General features: G+C 43.1%; 1 protein-coding gene across 4 annotated transcripts in view; it reads right to left on the bottom strand.

Moving 5' to 3' along the window:
* LOC106584406 (guanine nucleotide-binding protein subunit alpha-11) overlaps nucleotides 1–21,099 on the bottom strand; it is a 70,677-nt gene that overhangs the window by 14,972 nt on the left and 34,606 nt on the right. For all 4 annotated transcript variants that reach the window (XM_014169691.3, XM_014169688.3, XM_014169689.3 and 1 more), the window contains one exon: nucleotides 200–384. In XM_014169691.3, coding sequence (XP_014025166.1) covers nucleotides 200–384 — 185 coding nt within the window. The remainder of the gene's footprint in view (nucleotides 1–199; nucleotides 385–21,099) is intronic.

Below are 21,099 nucleotides of genomic sequence, written 5' to 3'. Positions count from 1 at the left end.
TCAGCGCCTCTTTGCTTGTCATCATGGGAAAATCAAAAGAAATCAGCCAAGACTGGCCACTAACCATTTGCTGCTCCCATTAGTGATCCCTAATGTAGCCTCTAGATATATATCATGAAATACATTGACCAATATGGTCATTGTCCAATGAGTGGACCCCAATCCCCACCCCCCCTCCCTAACCCCCAGTCAGACTCACCTTGTTCTGTTCATACTTGTATTGGATCTTGAGGGTCTCGGAGGCCCGGATCATGGACTGCATGGAGGTGAAGATGTTCTGATACACCAGCTTGGTGAAGCCTCTTTTGTCCTCGTCAGTGTAGCCCGTCCCATGGATGATGCGCATCTGTTTGATGAATGTGCTCTTGCCACTCTCTCCAGTGCCTGAGTAGACAGACAGGACAATGGACAGATTAGAGCAGGGGCTCCCAAATGGATTCAGTTTGAGTGTGTAGTCCACTATCCAAGACACTGCGGTACTCTTTTATCCACAGAGAAATATGTTGTATCCCTCACAGCGCAGATACAGGCTCCCTATGTTTAAGATCGAATCCATAGCTGTGAAACTGCCATGTCCATTTGCAAAATTACAAGGAAGTTACTTGAAATAACAAACACGTTTTTTCCCCCTCGGACATCATTGCACATGCAGTTGAACAGCAGGGTATGTACGATTATTATTATTTTTTACCATGAATGATGGATGCTCCTTTACTCCTTTTATGAACGAAACAAAAACATTAACAAAGGCTCCTAGGCAAGTGGCAGTTTCACCTAATGTGGATTCCTGCTTTAGGGCGATTCCACGCCTGGATAGCCCGAAAATATTTTGTTATCTCAGATTGAAGTAAAATTAGCAGAGCCCACTCTGGAAATGTGATATACCTGTATTCTTTGAAACAACACAGTAGGTCTTAAAATAAATAAACAAAATAAAAAGGGTACATTTGAGATAATTAATGTTTAGTAAGTTAACTTGATATTTTCTTTATATAGACGTATTCCATATGTAAACATTATAAGAGTATAAGGACACCAATATATTTTCTGTATCATGTACGGTTCACAGATCATAGGGTCTTTCAGGAGGCATGTATAGGTCTAAAAGGTGGGCACTTTAAAATGGCCACTTTCATCATGATTTTCCCCAAAATTGCTTGTGATACAAATGTAAAAAGCATGTCAAATAATATTGTATTTTAGTATATTTATTGTAATTTGTACATTGTTTCTACTATGTTCTGCAAAATGAATGGCCCCCTGGGGAAAATAAAGACTTTACATAGACGATTAGTGGGCACACTAACACAGACACACACTCACAGGTGAAACTTCTGCCCTGGCAACCCAGTTTCCTTTCTACCAAGAGACCTAAAGCTTAGCACATAATGCTACAAGTGTAAAACGCTACAGGTGCATAATGCTACAAGTGCTTGGGGTGGTTGAAGAGATTTGTGCAGAGAAACAGCCTCAGGTGGCCTATACTGTGTGCAGACATTCCCGATGCCCACACATACTACTACTACAGACCTGAGACTAAATGAATCAGGCACCATAGAATAGCAGCGCTCATCATGGAGAGTGAAGGAAGTTGTGAAAGACTGTCCCAGTGCAGGTCCCAAACCTTTTGTATCTTTATATAGACATTTCTAACGGTTGTGTCCAACAATGGTACATTTGAGAATGTTGAGTCTACACATAAAATAGCAAGTGTAAAGAACGTTTAAGTATTAGAGCAGTACCCTGCCCGCTGTCTTTCCAAGATAATTAATAAAAATCCAAATAACTTCAGATCTTCATTGTAAAGGGTTTAAACACTGTTTCCCATGCTTGTTCAATGAACCATAAACAATTAATGAACATGCACCTATGGAACGGTTTTTAAGACACTAACAGCTTACAGACAGTAGGCAATTAAGGTCACAGTTATGAAAACTTAGGACACGAAAGAGGCCTTTCTACTGACTCTGAAAAACACCAAAAGAAAGATGCCCAGGCTCCTTGCTCATCTGCGTGAACGTGCCTTAGGCATGCTGCAAACCCACGGTCGCTGGACCAGACAGGACTGTCAAAAAATGCTCTTCACTGACGAGTCGCAGTTTTGTCTCACCAGGGGTGATGGTCGGATTCGCGTTTATCGACGAAGGAATTAGCATTACACCGAGGCCTGTACTCTGGAGCGGGATCGATTTGGAGATGGAAGGTCCGTCAAGGTCTGGGGCGGTGTGTCACAGCATCATCGGACTGAGCTTGTTGTCATTGCAGGCAATCTCAACACTGTGCGTTACAGGGAAGACATCCTCCTCCCTCATGTGGTATCCTTCCTGCAGGCTCAACCTGACATGACCCTCTGGCATGACAATGCTACCAGCCATACTGCTCGTTCTGTGCATGATTTCCTGCAAGACAGGAATGTCAGTGTTCTGCCATGGCCAACGAAGAGCCCGGACTTCAATCCCATTGAGCACGTCTGGGACCTGTTGGATTGGAGGGTGAGGGCTAGGGCCATTCCCCCCAGAAATGTCCGGGAACTTGCAGGTGCCTTGGTGGGAGAGTGGGGTATCATCTCACAGCAAGAACTGGCAAATCTGGTGCAGTCCATGAGGATGAGATGCACTGCAGTATTTAATGCAGCTGGTGGCCACACCAGATACTGACTGTTACTTTTGAGCCCCCCTTTGTTCAGGGACACATTATTAAATTACTGTTAGTCACGTCTGTGGAACTTGTTCAGTTTATGACTCAGTTGTTGAATCTTATGTTCATACAAATATTTACACGTTAAGTTTTCTGAAAATAAATGCAGTTGACAGTGAGAGGACATTTCTTTCTTTGCTGAGTTTATATGCACTGTACAGCCTTACCTATGGCTTGTGCATTGATGAAACTGGGTATCAGCCTACTCATTGACACCCACAGAAAACGATTCTCAAAAGTTTACACAAATATTAACATTAGCTCCTATTGCAGGACTGATGACTGTGGAAAATAACCTTCCCAGTCAGTCTATTGTCCATATTGGATATTAATATTGCACTCTTACCTATGAAATGGGGTATCAGCCTACTCAGTGGCACTGACAAAACACAACTCAAATATTACACTGAACAAAAATAAGCACAACACGCAATAATTTCAAAGATTTTACTGAGTAACAGTTCATAAAAGGAAATCAGTCAAATGAAATAAATTCATCATCGTTTTTACGACTGGCAATACTGATCTGCTTCTGTTGGTCACGTTTTAAAAAAGTAGGGGCGTGGATCAGAAAATCAGTCGGCATCTACCTTTGCATTGACTTGATCAGGCTGTTGATTGTGGCCTGTGGAATGTTGTCCCACTCTTCAATGGCTGTGCGAAGTTGCTATATATTGGCGGGAACTGGAACACGCTGTGGTACACGTCGATCCAGAGCATCCCAAAGATGCTCAATGGGTGACATGTCTGTTGAGTATGCAGGCCATGGAAGAACTGGGACATTTTTCAGCTTCCAGGAATTGTGTACAGATCCTTACGACATGCGGCCGTGCATTATCATGCTAAAACATGAGGTGATGGCGGTGGAAGAATTGCACGACAATGGGTCCCAGGATCTCGTCACGATATCTCTGCATTCAAATTTCCATCGATAAAATGCAATTGTGTTCCTTGTTCGTAGCTTATGCATGCCCATACCATAACCCCACCATGGGGCACTCTGTTTACAATGTTGACATCAACCAAACCACTCATCCACATGACACCATACACGCTGTCTGCCATCTGCCCCGAACAGTTGAAACCCAGATTTATCTGTGAAGAGCACACTTCTCCAGCGTGCCAATGGACATCGAATGTGAGCATTTTCCCACCGAAGTCGGTTACGACACCAAACTGCAGTCAGATTAAAACCCTGGTGAGGATGACAACCATGCAGATGAGCTTCCTTGAGACGGTTTCTGACAGTTTGTGCAGAAATTCTTTGGTTGTGCATACTCCGTTTCATCAGCTGTCCGGGTGGCTGGTCTCAGATGATCCCACAGGTAAATACAGACAGATATTGAGGTCCTAGGCTGGCGTACCAGCCTTACACATGGTCTGCTGTTGAGGCCGGTTCGGCTTACTGCCAAATTCTCTAAAACGACTTTCGAGGTGGCTTATGGTACAGAAATTAACATAAAATTCTCTGGCAACAGCTCTATGGAACATTACTGCAGTCAGCATGCCAATTGCATGCTCCCTCAACTTGAGACATCTGTGGCATTGTACTGTGTGCACATTTTTGAGTGACCTTTTATTGTACCCAGCAGAAGGTCCTCAGATCCTCACAGTTCTACAGTTCTACAACCATTAACAGCATCACAGCTTAGTAAGGCAACTGCAAGGCACCTGACCGCAAGGTGCTACAAACGTTGGTGAGTATCAGCTATCCCAGATGACAGTGTGATTATGCTCTCCTTGGTCGATGTGATTAAGACCTTTAAAGAGCTTAACCTGTTAGGGCTAGGGGGCAGTATTGATACGGCCGGATAAAAAACGTACCCGATTTAATCTGGTTACTACTCCTGCCCAGTAACTAGAATATGCATATAATTATTGGCTTTGGATAGAAAACACCCTAAAGTTTCTAAAACTGTTTGAATGGTGTCTGTGAGTATAACAGAACTCAAATGGCAGGCCAAAACCTGAGAAGATTCCATGCAGGAAGTGGCCTGTCTGACAAGTTGTGTTTCATCTTGGCTCTTTTTATTGAAGACTGAGGATCTTTGCTCTAACGTGACACTTCCTACGGCTCCCATAGGCTCTCAGAGCCCGGGAAAAAGCTGAACGATATCGAGGCAGCCTCTGGCTGAAACACATTATCGCTTTTGGCAAGTGGCCGATCAGAGTACTATGGCACGTGCCCGAGTCGACCCCATGCTTTATTTTCTTTCGTCTGTTTACCTAAATGCAGATTCCCCGTCGGAATATTATCGCTTTTTTATGAGAAAAATGGCATAAAAATTGATTTTAAACAGCGGTTGACATGCTTCGAAGTACGGTAATGGAATATTTAGAAATTTTTTGTCACGAATTGCGCCATGCTCGTCACCCTTATTTACCCTTTCGGATAGTGTCTTGAACGCACGAACAAAACGCCGCTGTTTGGATATAACTATGGATTATTTTTAACCAAACCAACATTTGTTATTGAAGTAGAAGTCCTGGGAGTGCATTCTGACGAAGACAGCAAAGGTAATAACATTTTTCTTATAGTAAATCTGACTTTGGTGAGTGCTAAACTTGCTGGGTGTCTAAATAGCTAGCCCTGTGATGCCGGGCTATCTACTGAGAATATTGCAAAATGTGCTTTCACCGAAAAGCTATTTTAGAATCGGACATATCGAGTGCATAGAGGAGTTCTGTATCTATAATTCTTAAAATAATTGTTATGCTTTTTGTGAACGTTTATCGTGAGTAATTTAGTAAATTCACCGGCAGTGTTCGGTGGGAATGCTAGTCACATGCTAATGTAAAAAGCTGGTTTTTGATATAAATATGAACTTGATTGAACAAAACATGCATGTATTGTACAACATAATGTCCTAGGGTTGTCATCTGATGAAGATCATCAAAGGTTAGTGCTGCATTTAGCTGTGGTTTGGGTTTATGTGACATTATATGCTAGCTTGAAAAATGGGTGTGATTATTTCTGGCTGGGTACTCTGCTGACATAATCTAATGTTTTGCTTTCGTTGTAAAGCCTTTTTGAAATCGGACAGTGTGGTTAGATTAACGAGAGTCTTGTCTTCAAAATGGTGTAAAATAGTCATATGTTTGAAAAATTGAAGTGTTTGCATTTTTGAGGTTTTTGAATAACGCGCCAAGGGATTACACTGGCTATTACGTAGGTGGGACGATTTGGTGCCACCTACCCTAGAGAGGTTAACATTCACAAGGACAGATGGATTACCCGGTCACATACTCGGCACATGCACTGACCAGCTGGCAAGTGTCTTCACTGACATTTTCAACCTCTCCCTGACCCAGTCTGTAATACCTACATGTTTAAAGCAGAGAACCATATTTCCTGTGCCCAAGAACACTAAGGTAACCTGTCTAAATGACTATCACCCCTCACATCTCTAACCATGAAATCCTCTGAAAGGCTGGTCATGACTCACATCAACACCATCATCCCAGAAACCCCGTACCCACTCCAATTCGCATACCGCCCAAACAGATCCACAGGTGACGCAATCTCTATTGCACTCCACACTGCCCTTTTCCACTTGGACAAAAGGAACACCTACGTGAGAATGCTGTTCATTGACAGATCTGCATTCAACACCAGAGTGCCCTCCAAGCTCATCACTAAGATAAGGACTCTGGGACTAAACACTTCCCTCTGCAACTGGATCCTGGATTTCCTGACGGGACGCAGGTGAGGGTAGGCAACACAGGGAAGGCAACAACACATTCGCCACGCTGACCCTCAACAAGGGTGCCCTTAAGCAGTGCGTGCTTAGTCCGCTCCTGTACTGTTCACCTACGTCTGCGTGGCTGCGAACGACTTCAACACCATGATTACATTTGCTGAAAAATTTGGCATGGGCTCTCAGATCCTCAAAAAGTTCTACAGCTGCACCATTGAGAGCATCTTGACTGGCTCCATCACTGCTTGGTACGACCGCAAGGTGCTACAGAGGGTAGTGAGGACCGTCCAGTACATCAACTGTTCTGCCTGCGGCTATGGAACCCTGACCTGTTCACCGGACGTGCTACCTGTCCCCGACCTGCTGTTCTCAACTCTCTAGAGACAGCAGGAGCAGTAGAGATACTCTCAAAGATCGGCTACGAAAAAGCCAACTGACACTTACTCTTGAGTTGCTGACTTGTTGCACCCTCGACAACTACTATGATTATTATTATTATTTGACCATGCTGGTCATTTATGAACATTTTAACATCTTGACCATGTTCTGTTATAATATCCATCCGGCACAGCCAGAAGAGGACTGGCCACCCCTCATAGCCTGGTTCCTCTCTAGGTTTCTTCCTAGGTTTTGGCCTTTCTAGGGAGTTTTTCCTAGGGAGTTTTTCCTAGCCACCGTGCTTCTTTCACATGCATTGCTTGCTGTTTGGGGTTTTAGGCTGGGTTTCTGTACAGCACTTTGAGATATCAGCTGATGTACGAAGGGCTATATAAATACATTTCATTTGATCACTCGGGCCAAGCTCCCTGCCATCCAGGACCTCTATACCAGGCCGTGTCAGAGGAAGGTCCTCAAAATTGTCAGACTTCAACCACCCATGTCATAGACTGTTCTCTCTGCTACTGCCACGGCAAGCGATACCGATGCACCTAGTCAGGAACCAAAAGGACCCTGAACAGTTTCTACCCCCAAGCTATAAGACTGCTAAATCGTTAATTAAATAGTTAACCAAATTGCTACCCGGACTATCTGCAGTGATTTTTGCAATAACTTTTGACTCATCACATATGTTACTGCTACTGTTTACTATCGGCCATGTGCTGCCATCCTGTTAGAAGGTAACAGATTATTTTATTACAGTGGTTAAGATGGATTTTCATTGTGTTCCATTGTGTTTATCGCCCCCTAGTGGAGCTTTCTGGTATTTAGAAAGACTCAGCGCAGTTATTTCTTGTCACGCTTCAGCCTCGGAAAATATTTGTTTGTAAGTTCGATTCAAGCATATTGCTAGTGATGATCAATCTTGTTATTGATAGAATTGCTTACTTATCAATGTTAGTTGGTTGCATTTACACACAAATTGCCTTGCCTTTTATGTATGCCGTGAGCTGTATTACTTTGCTCGTGTGTCATGTAAACGAATTGTAAAACATACAATACTGAAGTTTTGTTAATGTTTCTAGTGTAATATGCTTTATTGTACAGAGGTGGTTGCACATTATTAGAGTAATTAAAAGAGTTAGCCAATTACCAATTGAGTAACAATTAGTTATATGGTTTGGCATCATGCCAGATACATGGTACCTTAGCATGTGCTTTGTATTTATGCAACTTCATCTTGAAATGTATAATGTACAGCTACAGTATGTCGATGTGAATTGAATACTAAAGTATATTCTTTTCTGTATTTTGCAGTTTCACAACAAATGTTGTCAATATATTCATTCAAGAAAAGTCACGCCTTGGGAGTTTTATTGAAGACTTAGTTGTTAGCTATCTGTCTAGTTTTGCATTGGAACTCAATTCAAGGGCAGAATACTTTATTCCTAGTTACAGTACCTTCGGAAAGAATTCAGACCCCTTGACGTTTTACACATTGTTACGTTACAGCCTTATTCTAAAACTGATTACATTGATGGGGGGGGGGGGGGGACAATCTACACACAATAACCCATAAAGACAAAGCAAAAATAGGTTATATCACATTTACATAAGTATTCAGACCATTTACTCAGTACTTTGTTGAAGCATCTTTGGCAGCAATTACAGCATCGAGTCTTCTTGGGTATGATGCTACAAGCTTGGCACACCTGTATTTGGGGAGTTTCTCCCATTCTTCTGTGCAGATCCTCTCAAGCTCTGTCTGGTTGGATGGGGAGTGTTGCTAGACAGCTATTTTCAGGTCTCTCCAGAGATGTTTAAATCAGGTTCAAGTCCAGGCTCTAGCTGGGCCACTCAAGGACATTCAGAGAGTAGTCCCGAAGTCACTCCTGCATTGTCTTGGCTGTGTGTTCAGGGTTTGAACCGCCGCCCCAGTCTAAGGTCCTGAGCACTCTGGAGCAGGTTTTCATCAAGTATCTCTGTACTTTGCTCTGTTCATCTTTCCCTTGATCCTGACTAGTCTCCCAGTCCCTGCCGCTGAAAAACATCCACACAGCATGATGCTGCCATCACCATGAATCACGGTAGGGATGGTGCCAGGATTCCTCCAAACGTGACGCTTGGCATTCAGGCCAAAGAGTTCAATCTTGGTTTCATCAGACCAGAGAATCTTGTTTCTCATGGTTTGAGAGTCTTTTGGTGCCTTTTGGCAAACTCCAAGAGAGCTGTCATGTGCCTTTTACTGGGGAGTGGCTTTTGTATGGTCACTATCATAAAAGGCCTGATTGATGGAGTGCTGCAGAGATGGTTGTCCTTCTGGATGGTTCTCCCATCTCCACAGAAGAACTCTGGAGCTCTGTCAGAGTGACCATCGGGTTCTTGGTCACCTCCCTGACCAAGGCCCTTCTACCACAATTGCTCAGTTTGGCCTAGGAAGAGTCTTGGTGGTTCTATACTTCTTCCATTTAAGAATGGAGGCCACTGTGTTCTTGGGGACTTTCAACGCTGCAAACATTATTTTGTTACCCTTCCACAGATCTGTGCCTCGACAATCCTGTCTTGGAGCTCTATGGACAATTGCTTTGACCTCACGGCTTGGTTCTTGCTCTGACATGCACTGTCAACTGTGGGACCTTACATAGGACAAGTATTTGCCTTTCTAAATCATGTCCAATTAATTGAATTTACCACAAGTGGACTCCAAGGTGTAGAAACTCAAGGATGATCAATAGAAACAGGATGCACCTGAGCTCAATTTTGAGTCTCACAGCAAGGGGTCTGAATCCTTATGTAAATAAGGTTTCTGGTTTTTTTATTTTACAGTAATTTCTGGACTATAAGTGTAACAGTGTAGGTTCCGTCCCTCTCTTCGCCCCAACCCGGGCTCGAACCAGGGACCCTTGCACACATCAACAACTGACACCCCACGAAGCATTGTTACCCATCGCGCCACAAAAGCCGCGGCCCTTGCAACGCAAGGGGCAACCCTACTTCAAGTCTAAGAGCGAGTGACGTCACCGATTGAAACGCTATTAGCGCGCACCACCGCTAACTAACTAGCCATTTCACATCGGTTACATAAGCAGCAACTTTTTTCCCAGGCTTTGAACCTCGCGGCTTAAACAATGACGCGGCTAATATGGATTTGTCCCGCTTAAAAAAACATTTCTAAAAAAAAAACAACACATTCTGTGACGTGCTCAGTTTTTTGGCGGCATGAAGCTTTCATTAGACCAATGAAATTGCCGAACGGGTTAAGGTCAAACAACTTTGTTTACTGTTTAGATTAAATCGAGCGCTCTCAAACTTCCCATCATTCTGATTACGGTAGTCATTTTGTCACCCTGATTCCTGGGGGCACAACAAAGTATTTGCAGCCACTCGACATCAGTGTAAATCGTGCATTTAAGGTGGCGCTCCGTGTTCAGTGGGAGGCTTGGATGACAAGTGGGGAGAAATCCTTCACTAAAACGGGCCGCATGCGAAGAGCAATTTATGGTCAAGTCTGCCAGTGGGTCCTGACAGCGTGGAGCATTGTCAAAAAATCCACTATCATCAACTGGTTTCGAAAGGCTGGACTGCTGCGTGTTGAAGAGGGCTCAGCGGGGGATTTGCCTCCGGATGAAAGTGACGAGAGCGGCAATGAAAACGATCCAATATAGGATGAAGCAATTCTGAGGCTATTCAACTCCGACACCGAAGGAGATGGTTTCAGTGCACAGGAGGAGGAAGATAGTGACCAATGACTTTCTTGGTAGGCTACTGTTTACGGCAAAAAAACATTTTTTGTTACAAGCCATGTTTCATTAAAGCCTATTTATTTTTGTTACAAGCCGTGTTTCGTTAAAGCCTGTGTAAAGTTAATTTGTTTCAACGTACCGGTAGGCACCTGCGGCTTAGACATGTGCGGCTTATTTATGTTCAAAATAATACTTTTTTTTTTTTATTCAGTGGGTGCGGCTTATATTCAGGTGCGCTTAATAGTCCGGAAATTACGGTAAATAGATTTGCAAAAAAATTTAAAACCTGTTTTCGCTTTGTCCTCATGGGGTTGTGTGTGTAGATGAGCGAAAAACAATTAATCAATTTTAGAATAAGGATGTAAACGTAAAATGTGGAAAAAGTGGTATGAAAACACCCCGAATGCACTGTAAGCTGAAGCATGGGGTTTGTCCATCTGCATTTACCCCATTGGACACATCCTGATTGTGCTTATTAGTAATTTTATTCTAAATATATAAAATGTATAATTGTTATTCACTTGAAAAATTAGATTTTTTGGGTTTCTACTACAAAGTATGTCATTGCCCTTTTAAGACGCCACTGTCCCCTTTGAGCTCTGTTGGGTAGCGATGGCATTCTGAGTCTTTTCTGTGAGCCGGACCATTTCGCTTTCAAACAGCTTTTCGTTCAGTCTTAGAACTTGAAAAAACATGAAAAACAAATGTAAATTTAAAGCCTAAAACATTGCCTACCATTATGTCAGAAGGTGAAATTTTTACCTGACAAAATTAGATGCCTTGCAACAAAAAAAATGTACGCACAGATTTTTTTTTGCGTGGAACAGAATGAGGCTCTCACCTCATTATATTGTTCCTGCACTTAGGAATTACCAGGGAATGTTTTTACAATTTTTCTGCAGATAATCGATGTCTGGAGTAAAAAAAGCTATATTAAAAGTATGCAAATCAGGGAGCCAAATGAACAGCTCTTTCACATAGGCTATTCGGTTCCCGACATTCCCCAAAAAGAAACGTAATAAAAATAAAAAAAGCCTTTCGTTCATGAACGACCCATCACTATTGTTGTGCAGCTGCTTCTAAACCATGCTTGAAACTCTGGTAGTAACTGAATTTGTAAAACACTGCCACTTGCACAATTGAAGGAGTAAATAAATAAAATGGTAGCAATGGGGAAAAAAAACTGGGAGCCCAATTCTTTTTAACAAAGTCCAAAAGTCTTTAATAGATTTTCCAAAACTGCTTTCAAAAGTTTAATCCCGCAATTGCATATTGAATTGTTGTCCATGGACTGCTTGTTAGAATACATGTTTCCCTCCCTATTGTAACTTGAATACACAGCGAGAAGAATCTCTCACATAGAACAAACAAGCTGACTAGGTAAACTATTTTACTATTGGGTTGTCTGATTTTGTTTTATACAACATTACATTGCAAAAACAGTAGCACTGAAAAATTGCATCCTGACTGGAGTGATAACGTATACGTTTTTAATTACTTTGCCAGCAGCTACAGTAGGCTTCACACCAATGTTTGAGTTGAGGGCCACTGGGTATTATAGAATTCCCTTCATCTGAACATCAGTGTCAGCAACTATCATTTATGTCAGTTCAGTGGACACAACATAAAATATCAAATATTTTGGAATATATTTTCATAAAACAGACATGCTTCAAACCAGACACCCCCATTCCCACAGAGATGTAGAATCCATATGATGGAAACCGCCGCACCTCTGTCAGGTAAGCCTCATCAAATGAAAACGTGTGGTGGGCAGGGTCGGTCCTTCACCCACTCCAACAAGCCATCCTCTCCACTCCCAGTACCGAGGCTGTCTCCACCGCTTCAGCAGCTCTCCTCGCTCTGTTCTCCTCCTTTCTCCCTCTACATAGTCTCCTCTTCAATAACCATCCTTTCCTCCACTCTCTCCCTCCCACTGTCCTTCTGCCCCTCTTCAGTGTTGAGTGCTACCCGCTCACCCTGTTTGTTCTGCCATTGTTGCACACATGCCAGGCTGGGGAGCAACATGAAATAGTCCATTAACATCTGTTCTCTTTGTCTCCGTAGACTTGGCTGCATGGCGGCTGCTGCGGCTCCTTTCAGATCTCAGAAGCCCGAGCAGCAAGACAGGCAAGCAGTGGGCTTGCAAACCATTACAGACTAAAGGGAAGAACAGCCGAGCGCTGCCCAGTGACACGAGCCTACCAGATGAGCTAAACTACTTCTATGCTCGCCTTGAGGCAAATAACAAACATGCATGAGAGCACTAGCTGTTCCGGAAGACTGTGATCTTGCTCTGCGCAGCCATTGTGAGTAAGACCTTTAACCTCTTGGGGCTAGGTGGTACGCTAGCGTGCCACCCGTGGTGCACTCCATCAACAGCAGGTGCATTTCAAGAGCGGCAAATTTGAATCCAAATAAATGTCAAAATTCAAATTTTTCAAAAATACAACAATTTTACACCATTTGAAAGATAAACATCTCCTTAACCTGTTGGGTCTAGGGGGCAGCATTTGCACGTCTGGATAAAAAAAATGTACCCGATTTAATCTGGTTACTAATCCTACCCAGTAACTAGAATATGCATATACTTATTATATATGGATAGAAAACACTAAAGTTTCCAAAACTGTTTGAATGGTGTCTGTGAGTATAACAGAACTCATTTGGCAGGCAAAACCCTGAGACATTTTCTGACAGGAAGTGGATACCTGATGTGTTGTATTGACTTTAAACCTATCCCATTGAAAAACACAGGGGTTTAGGAATATTTTGGCACTTCCTATTGCTTCCACTAGATGTCACCAGCCTTTACAAAGTGTTTTGAGTCTTCTGGAGGGAGATCTGACCGAACAAGAGCCATGGAACGATGATGACACCTTGCGCGCGAGTTGATGTTGGGTACCCTCGTTCCAATACGTTATAAAAGAGTATGCATTCGTCCACCTTGAATATTATTCATGTTCTGGTTAAAAAAGGCCCTAATGATTTATGCTATACAACGTTTGACATGTTTGAAAGAACGGAAATATATTTTTTCCCCTCGTTCATGACGAGAAGTCCGGCTGGCTTACATCATGTGCTAACGAGACGGAGATTTTTGGACATAAATGATGAGCTTTTTTGAACAAAACTACATTCGTTATGGACCTGTGATACCTGGAAGTGACATCTGATGAAGAGAATCAAAGGTAATGGATTATTTACATAGTATTTTCGATTTTAGATCTCCCCAACATGACGTCTAGTCTGTATCGTAACGCGTATTTTTCTGGGCGCAGTGCTCAGATTATTGCAAAGTGTGATTTCCCAGTAAGGTTATTTTTAAATCTGGCAAGTTGATTGCGTTCAAAAGATGTAAATCTATAATTCTTTAAATGACAATATAATATTTTACCAATGTTTTCTCATTTTAATTATTTAATTTGTGACGCTGACTTGACTGCCGGTTATTGGAGGGAAACGATTTCAACATCAATGCCATAGTAAAACGCTGTTTTTGGATATAAATATGAACTTGATAGAACTAAAAATGCATGCATTGTCTAACATAATGTCCTAGGAGTGTCATCTGATGGAGATTGTAAAAGGTTAGTGCATCATTTTAGCTGGTTTTATGGTTTTGGTGACCCTGTCTTTGACTTGACAAAACATTACACACAACTCTTGTAAATGTACTGTCCTAACATACTCTAAATTTATGCTTTCGCCGTAAAACCTTTTTGAAATCGTAAAACGTGGTTAGATTAAGGAGATGTTTATCTTTCAAAGGGTGTAAAATAGTTGTATGTTTGAAAAATTTGAATTTTGACATTTATTTGGATTCAAATTTGCCACTCTTGAAATGCACCTGCTGTTGATGGAGTGCACCACGGGTGGCACGCTAGCGTCCCACCTAGCCCCAAGAGGTTAATCTAACCACGTTTTACGATTTCAAAAAGGTTTTACGGCGAAAGCATAAATTTAGAGTATGTTAGGACAGTACATTTACAAGAGTTGTGTGTAATGTTTTGTCAAGTCAAAGACAGGGTCACCAAAACCATAAAACCAGCTAAAATGATGCACTAACCTTTTACAATCTCCATCAGATGACACTCCTAGGACATTATGTTAGACAATGCATGCATTTTTAGTTCTATCAAGTTCATATTTATATCCAAAAACAGCGTTTTACTATGGCATTGATGTTGAGGAAATCGTTTCCCTCCAATAACCGGCAGTCAAGTCAGCGTCACAAATTAAATAATTAAAATTAGAAAACATTGGTAAAATATTATATTGTCATTTAAAGAATTATAGATTTACATCTCTTGAACGCAATCAACTTGCCAGATTTAAAAACAACCTCACTGGGAAATCACACTTTGCAATAATCTGAGCACTGCGCCCAGAAAAATACGCGTTGCGATACAGACTAGACGTCATGTTGGGGAGATCTAAAATCGAAAATACTATGTAAATAATCCATTACCTTTGATTCTCTTCATCAGATGTCACTTCCAGGTATCACAGGTCCATAACGAATGTAGTTTTGTTCAAAAAAGCTCATCATTTATGTTCAAAAATCTCCGTCTCGTTAGCACATGATGTAAGCCAGCCGGACTTCTCGTCATGAACGAGGGGAAAAAATATATTTCCGTTCGTTCAAACATGTCAAACGTTGTATAGCATAAATCATTAGGGCCTTTTTTAACCAGAACATGAATAATATTCAAGGTGGACGAATGCATACTCTTTTATAACGTATTGGAACGAGGGTACCCAACATCAACTCGCGCGCCAGGTGTCTAATGGGACATCATCGTTCCATGGCTCTTGTTCGGTCAGATCTCCCTCCAGAAGACTCAAAACACTTTGTAAAGGCTGGTGACATCTAGTGGAAGCAATAGGAAGTGCCAAAATATTCCTAAGCCCCTGTGTTTTTCAATGGGATAGGTTTAAAGTCAATACAACACATCAGGTATCCACTTCCTGTCAGAAAATGTCTCAGGGTTTTGCCTGCCAAATGAGTTCTGTTATACTCACAGACACCATTCAAACAGTTTTAGAAACTTTAGAGTGTTTTCTATCCATATATAATAAGTATATGCATATTCTAGTTACTGGGTAGGATTAGTAACCAGATTAAATCGGGTACATTTTTTTTATCCAGACGTGCAAATGCTGCCCCCTAGCCCCAACAGGTTAAACAGGTCAACATTCACAAGGCCTCAGGGCCAGACGGATTACCAGGACGTGTACTGCGAGCATGCGCTGACCAACAGGCAAGTGTCTTCACTGACATTTCAACCTCTCCCTGTCCGAGTCTGTAATACCAACATATTTTAAGCAGACCACCATAGTGCCTGTGCCCAAGAACACTAAGGTAACCTGCCTAAATGACTACTACTTGTAGCACTCACATCTGTAGCCATGAAGTGCTTTGAAAGGCTGGTCATGGCTCACATCAACACCATTATCCCAGAAACTGTAGACCCACTCCAATTTGCATAGCGCTCCAACAGATCCACAGATGATGCAATCTCGATTGTCCTCCACACTGCCCTTTCCCACCTGGACAAAAGGAACACCTATGTGAGAATGCTATTCATTGACTACAGCTCAGCATTCAACACCATAGTGCCCTCAAAGCTCATCAATAAGATAAGGACCCTGGGACTAGAAACCTTTCTCTGCAACTGGATCCTGGACTTCTTGACGGGCCGCCCCCAGTTGATAAGGGTAGGTAACAACACATCAACCACGCTGATCCTCAACACAGGGTCTCCTCAGGGGTGCATGCTCAGTCCCCTCCTGTACTCCCTGTTCATTCATGACTGCATGGCCAGGCACGACTCCAACACCATCATTAAGTTTTCCAATGACACAACAGTGGTAGGCCTGATCACCGACAAGACAGCCTATAGGGAGGAGGTCTGAGACCTGGCAGTGTGGTGTCAGGACAACAACCTCTCCCTCAACGTGATCAAGACAAAGGAGATGATTATGGACTACAGGAAAAGGGGGACCAAGCACGTTCCCATTCTCATCGATGGGGCTGTAGTAGAGCACGTTGAGAACTTCAATTTCCTTGGTGTCCACATCACCAACAAACTAACATGGTCCAAGCACACCAAGAAAGTTGTGAAGAGAGCACGACAAAACCTATTCCCCCTCAGGAGACTGAAAATATTTGGCATGGGTCCTCAGATTCTCAAAAGGTTCTTCAGCTGCACCAATCGAGAGCATCCTGATTGGTTGCATCCTCCCAGAGTGCTATGAGCCTTGGCGTGACCCTGGACAACACCCTGTCGTTCTCCACCAACATCAAGGCGGTGACCCGATCCTGTAGGTTCATGCTCTACAACATTCGCAGAGTACGACCCTGCCTCACACAGGAAGCGGCGCAGGTCCTAATCCAGGCACTTGTCATCTCCCGTCTGGATTATTGCAACTCGCTGTTGGCTGGGCTCCCTGCCTGTGCCATTAAACCCCTACAACTCATCCAGAACGCCGCAGCCCGTCTGGTGTTCAACCTTCCCAAGTTCTCTCACGTCACCCCGCTCCTCCGCTCTCTCCACTGGCTTCCAGTCGAAGCTCGCATCCGCTACAAGACCATGGTGCTTGCCTACGGAGCTGTGAGGGGAACGGCACCTCCGTACCTTCAGGCTCTGATCAGGCCCTACACCCAAACAAGGGCACTCCGTTCATCCACCTCTGGCCTGCTCGCCTCCCTACCTCTGAGGAAGCACAGTTCCCGCTCAGCCCAGTCAAAACTGTTCGCTGCTCTGGCACCCCAATGGTGGAACAAGCTCCCTCACGACGCCAGGACAGCGGAGTCAATCACCACCTTCCGGAGACACCTGAAACCCCACCTCTTCAAGGAATACCTGGGATAGGATAAAGTAATCCTTCTAACCCCCCCCTTAAAAGATTTAGATGCACTATTGTAAAGTGGTTGTTCCACTGGATATTATAAAGTGAATGCACCAATTTGTAAGTCGCTCTCGATAAGAGCGTCTGCTAAATGACTTAAATCACTGCCTGGTTTGGCAACTGCTCGACCTACAGAGGGTAGTGCGAACGCCCCAGGACATCACTGGGGCCAAGCTTTCAGCCATCCAGGACCTCTATACCAGGCGGTGTCAGAGGAAGGCCCTATAAATTGTCAAAGTCTCAAGTTCTTCAGATAGTAGCTACCGTTCAGAAACTATGCCATTTCCTGCACTGAGAAAAAAAACAAAAAAAAAACATAGGCTAACAAAGGATAGGCCTAGTGTTAGGTGGACGGATTAAGGACATAAGCCTTTATTTTTAAGACATTGTCCATTTTGACCATGTGCCAACCAGGGCCTCATTTAATCTGGAATTATTTTTTACGGCCTCTAATAAAGGAATAATCAGTAGGCGTATAATGTGTGCGTGTGTACACTACATGACCAAAACTATGTAGACACCTGCTCGTCAAACATCTCATTCCAATATCATGGGCATTAATATGGAGTTGGTCCACCCTTTGATGGTATAAGAGCCTCCACTTATCTGGGAAGGCTTTCCTCTAGATGTTGGAACATTGCTGCAGGGACTTGCTTCCATTCAGCCACAAGAGCATTAGTGAGGTCGGGCGATTAGGCCTGGCTCGCAGTCGGCGTTCCAATTCATCCCAAAGGTGTTAGATTGGGTTAGGGCTCTGTGCAGGCAAGTCAAGTTTTTCCACACTGATCTCGACAAACCATTTCTGAATGAACCTCGCTTTGTGCACGGGGGCATTGTCATGCTGAAACAGGAACGGGCCATCCCCAAACTGTTGCCACAAAGTTGGAAGCACAGAATCGTCTAGAATGTCATTGTATGCTGTTGTGTTAAGATTTCCCTTCACTGGAACTAAGGGGCCCGAACCATGAAAAAAACAGCCCCAGACTATTATATATATCTCCCTCCACCAAACCTTACAGTTGGCACTATGCAGTTGGGCAGGTAGCCTTCTCCTGGCATCCGCCAAACCCAGATTCACCCATTGGACTGCCAGATGGTGAAGGGTGATTCATCACACCAGAGAACATGTTTCCACTGCTCCAGAGTCCAATGGCGGTGAGCTTTACACCACTCTAGCTGACGCTTGGCATTGCGCATGGTGATCTTAGGCTTGTGTGCGGCTGTACGGCCATGGAAACCCATTTCATGAAGCTCACGACGAACAGTTCTGACATCGCTTCCAGAGGCAGTTTGGAACTCTGTAGTGAGTGTTATTTAAGCGCTTGAGCACTTGGGTGGTCCTGTTTTGTTCTTTTCTACTTCACAATAACAGCACACACACACACACACACACACACACACACACACACACACACACACATAAATATATATATAGTGTGTGTGTGTTGTAGTGCTGCATGCTTTAGCGTGTCCTGCGTTGCATATAACAGATGCGGTGCCTGTTAATTTCTCACTGAATCACAGCCTACTTCGACAAACAGGTGATGATTTAACAAGCTCATTTGCGAAAAAAGCACTGTTGTTGCACCAATGTACCTAACCATAAACATCAATGCCTTTCTTTAAAATCAATACACAAGTATATATTTTTAAACCTGCATATTTAGTTAATATTGCCTGCTAACATGAATTTCTTCTAACTAGGGAAATTGTCACTTGCGTTCCATGCAAGCAGTCAGGGTATATGCAGCAGTTTGGGCTGCCTGGCTCATTGCGAACTGTGTGAAGTCCATTTATTCCTAACAAAGGCCATAATTAACTTGCCAGAATTGGTTGTACAATGTAACAGCAATATTTAGACTTAGAGATGCCATCCGTTAGATAAAATACGGAACGGTTCCGTATTTCACTGAAAGAATAAACGTTTTGTTTTCGAAATGATAGTTTCCGGATTTGACCATTTTAAATGACCAAAGGCTCGTATTTCTGTGTGTTATTATGTTATAATTAAGTCTATGATTTGATAGAGCAGTCTGACTGAGCGGTGGTAGGCACCAGCAGGCTCGTAAGCATTCATTCAAACAGCACTTTTGTGCGTTTGCCAGCAGCTCTTCGCAATGCTTCAAGCATTGCACTGTTTATGACTTCAAGCCTATCAACTCCCGAGATTAGGCTGGTGTAACCGATGTGAAATGGCTAGCTAGTTAGCGGGGTGCACGCTAATAGCGTTTCAAACGTCACTCGCTCTGAGACTTGGAGTAGTTGTTCCCCTTGCTCTGCATGGGTAACGCTGCTTCGAGGGTGGCAGTTGTCGATGTGTTCCTGGTTCGAGCCCAGGTAGGAGCGAGGAGAGGGACGGAAGCTATACTGTTACACTGGCAATACTAAAGTGCCTATAAGAACATCCAATAGTCAAAGGTATATGAAATACAAATCGTATAGAGAGAAATAGTCCTATAATTCCTATAATAACTACAACCTAAAACTTTTTACCTGGGAATATTGAAGACTCATGTTAAAAGGAACCACCAACTTTCTCATTGCACTTTTACTTTCTTCTCCAACACTTTGTTTTTGCATTATTTAAACCAAATTGAACATGTTTCATTATTTATTTGAGGCTAAATTGATTTTATTGATGTATTATATTAAAGTTAAAATAAGTGTTCATTCAGTATTGTTGTAATTGTTATTATTACAAATAAATAAATAAATAAATATATATAAAAAAAAAAATCGGCTGATTAAATCGGCATATCATAATCGGTCGACCTCTACTCTCCCCTCTGTGATAAAGCTGCATTGGTGTGTCAAAGCCCTGACTGGAGTTTGTCTTCCTCAGAGAGGAGCTCTGCTCCTCAGTTAACTTGTTTTCAGGCTAGACAGTGTTTCCTACAGATGGTCTGACTTCAATGAGAGGGCCACAATTAGCCTCACACGAGCACTATCCTTGAAACCGCTCTCTCTCACTGAATCCTACTGAATGAAAAGGAACCTCAGATAGATACTCAACGGAACCCTGGAGGCAGCCCAGTGAGACGGGGAGGGAAGTGAAGGGACCTAGTAAAAATGTCCAGATGTCATACCAGGTACTGTGTGAGTCAGCGATTAGAAGAACTGGACAAGGCATGAGCAATCAAACGAATCAGGAGGAAGGATTATTGTGCGATGGTGGACACAGTTGCCGGTTCTCTCAATTTCTAACACTTATGAGCACAGAAGTTACTCACACAGTTGACCAAATGACGCAAAATTTCACTTCTGGGTTAACAGAGATTAGAGAAGCAGAGACGCGTCATGCCTAACCACACAACCGGGCGTCAACCTCTCTGATAACCATGAGCTCGGAGTGATAATAATCAGTCAAAACAGATCCATTTCATTTTGTGGTGGTAGCTGAAGGCAAAGGGATGCTTTTCCAAACTAATGGAGGGCAATAACTTGAGGCTGCGGTTGGCTTCCTGACTGAGGAGAAAAAAACTGCTGAAAGTTTGACAGAGTAGAGGTGTAAGGCCCCCTTTTGTAAATTATTCCCATAATGTTCCCCTGCGATGCGATGAGGCAGCCAGAATGTCATCGGGACACTGGCTGGATACGAGGCCCCAGGCTGTGTTCACAGGGAGACTTCAATGGGTTTGGCGGTTAGCAGGCCAGGTTTAAAAGGAACT

This window comes from Salmo salar, chromosome 23, assembly GCF_965601325.2.
Source record: "Salmo salar chromosome 23, fSalSal1, whole genome shotgun sequence".
Lineage (NCBI taxonomy): Eukaryota > Metazoa > Chordata > Actinopteri > Salmoniformes > Salmonidae > Salmo > Salmo salar.
Note: the sequence above shows the minus strand (reverse complement) of the source record. Positions and strands in the feature narration are given on the sequence as shown.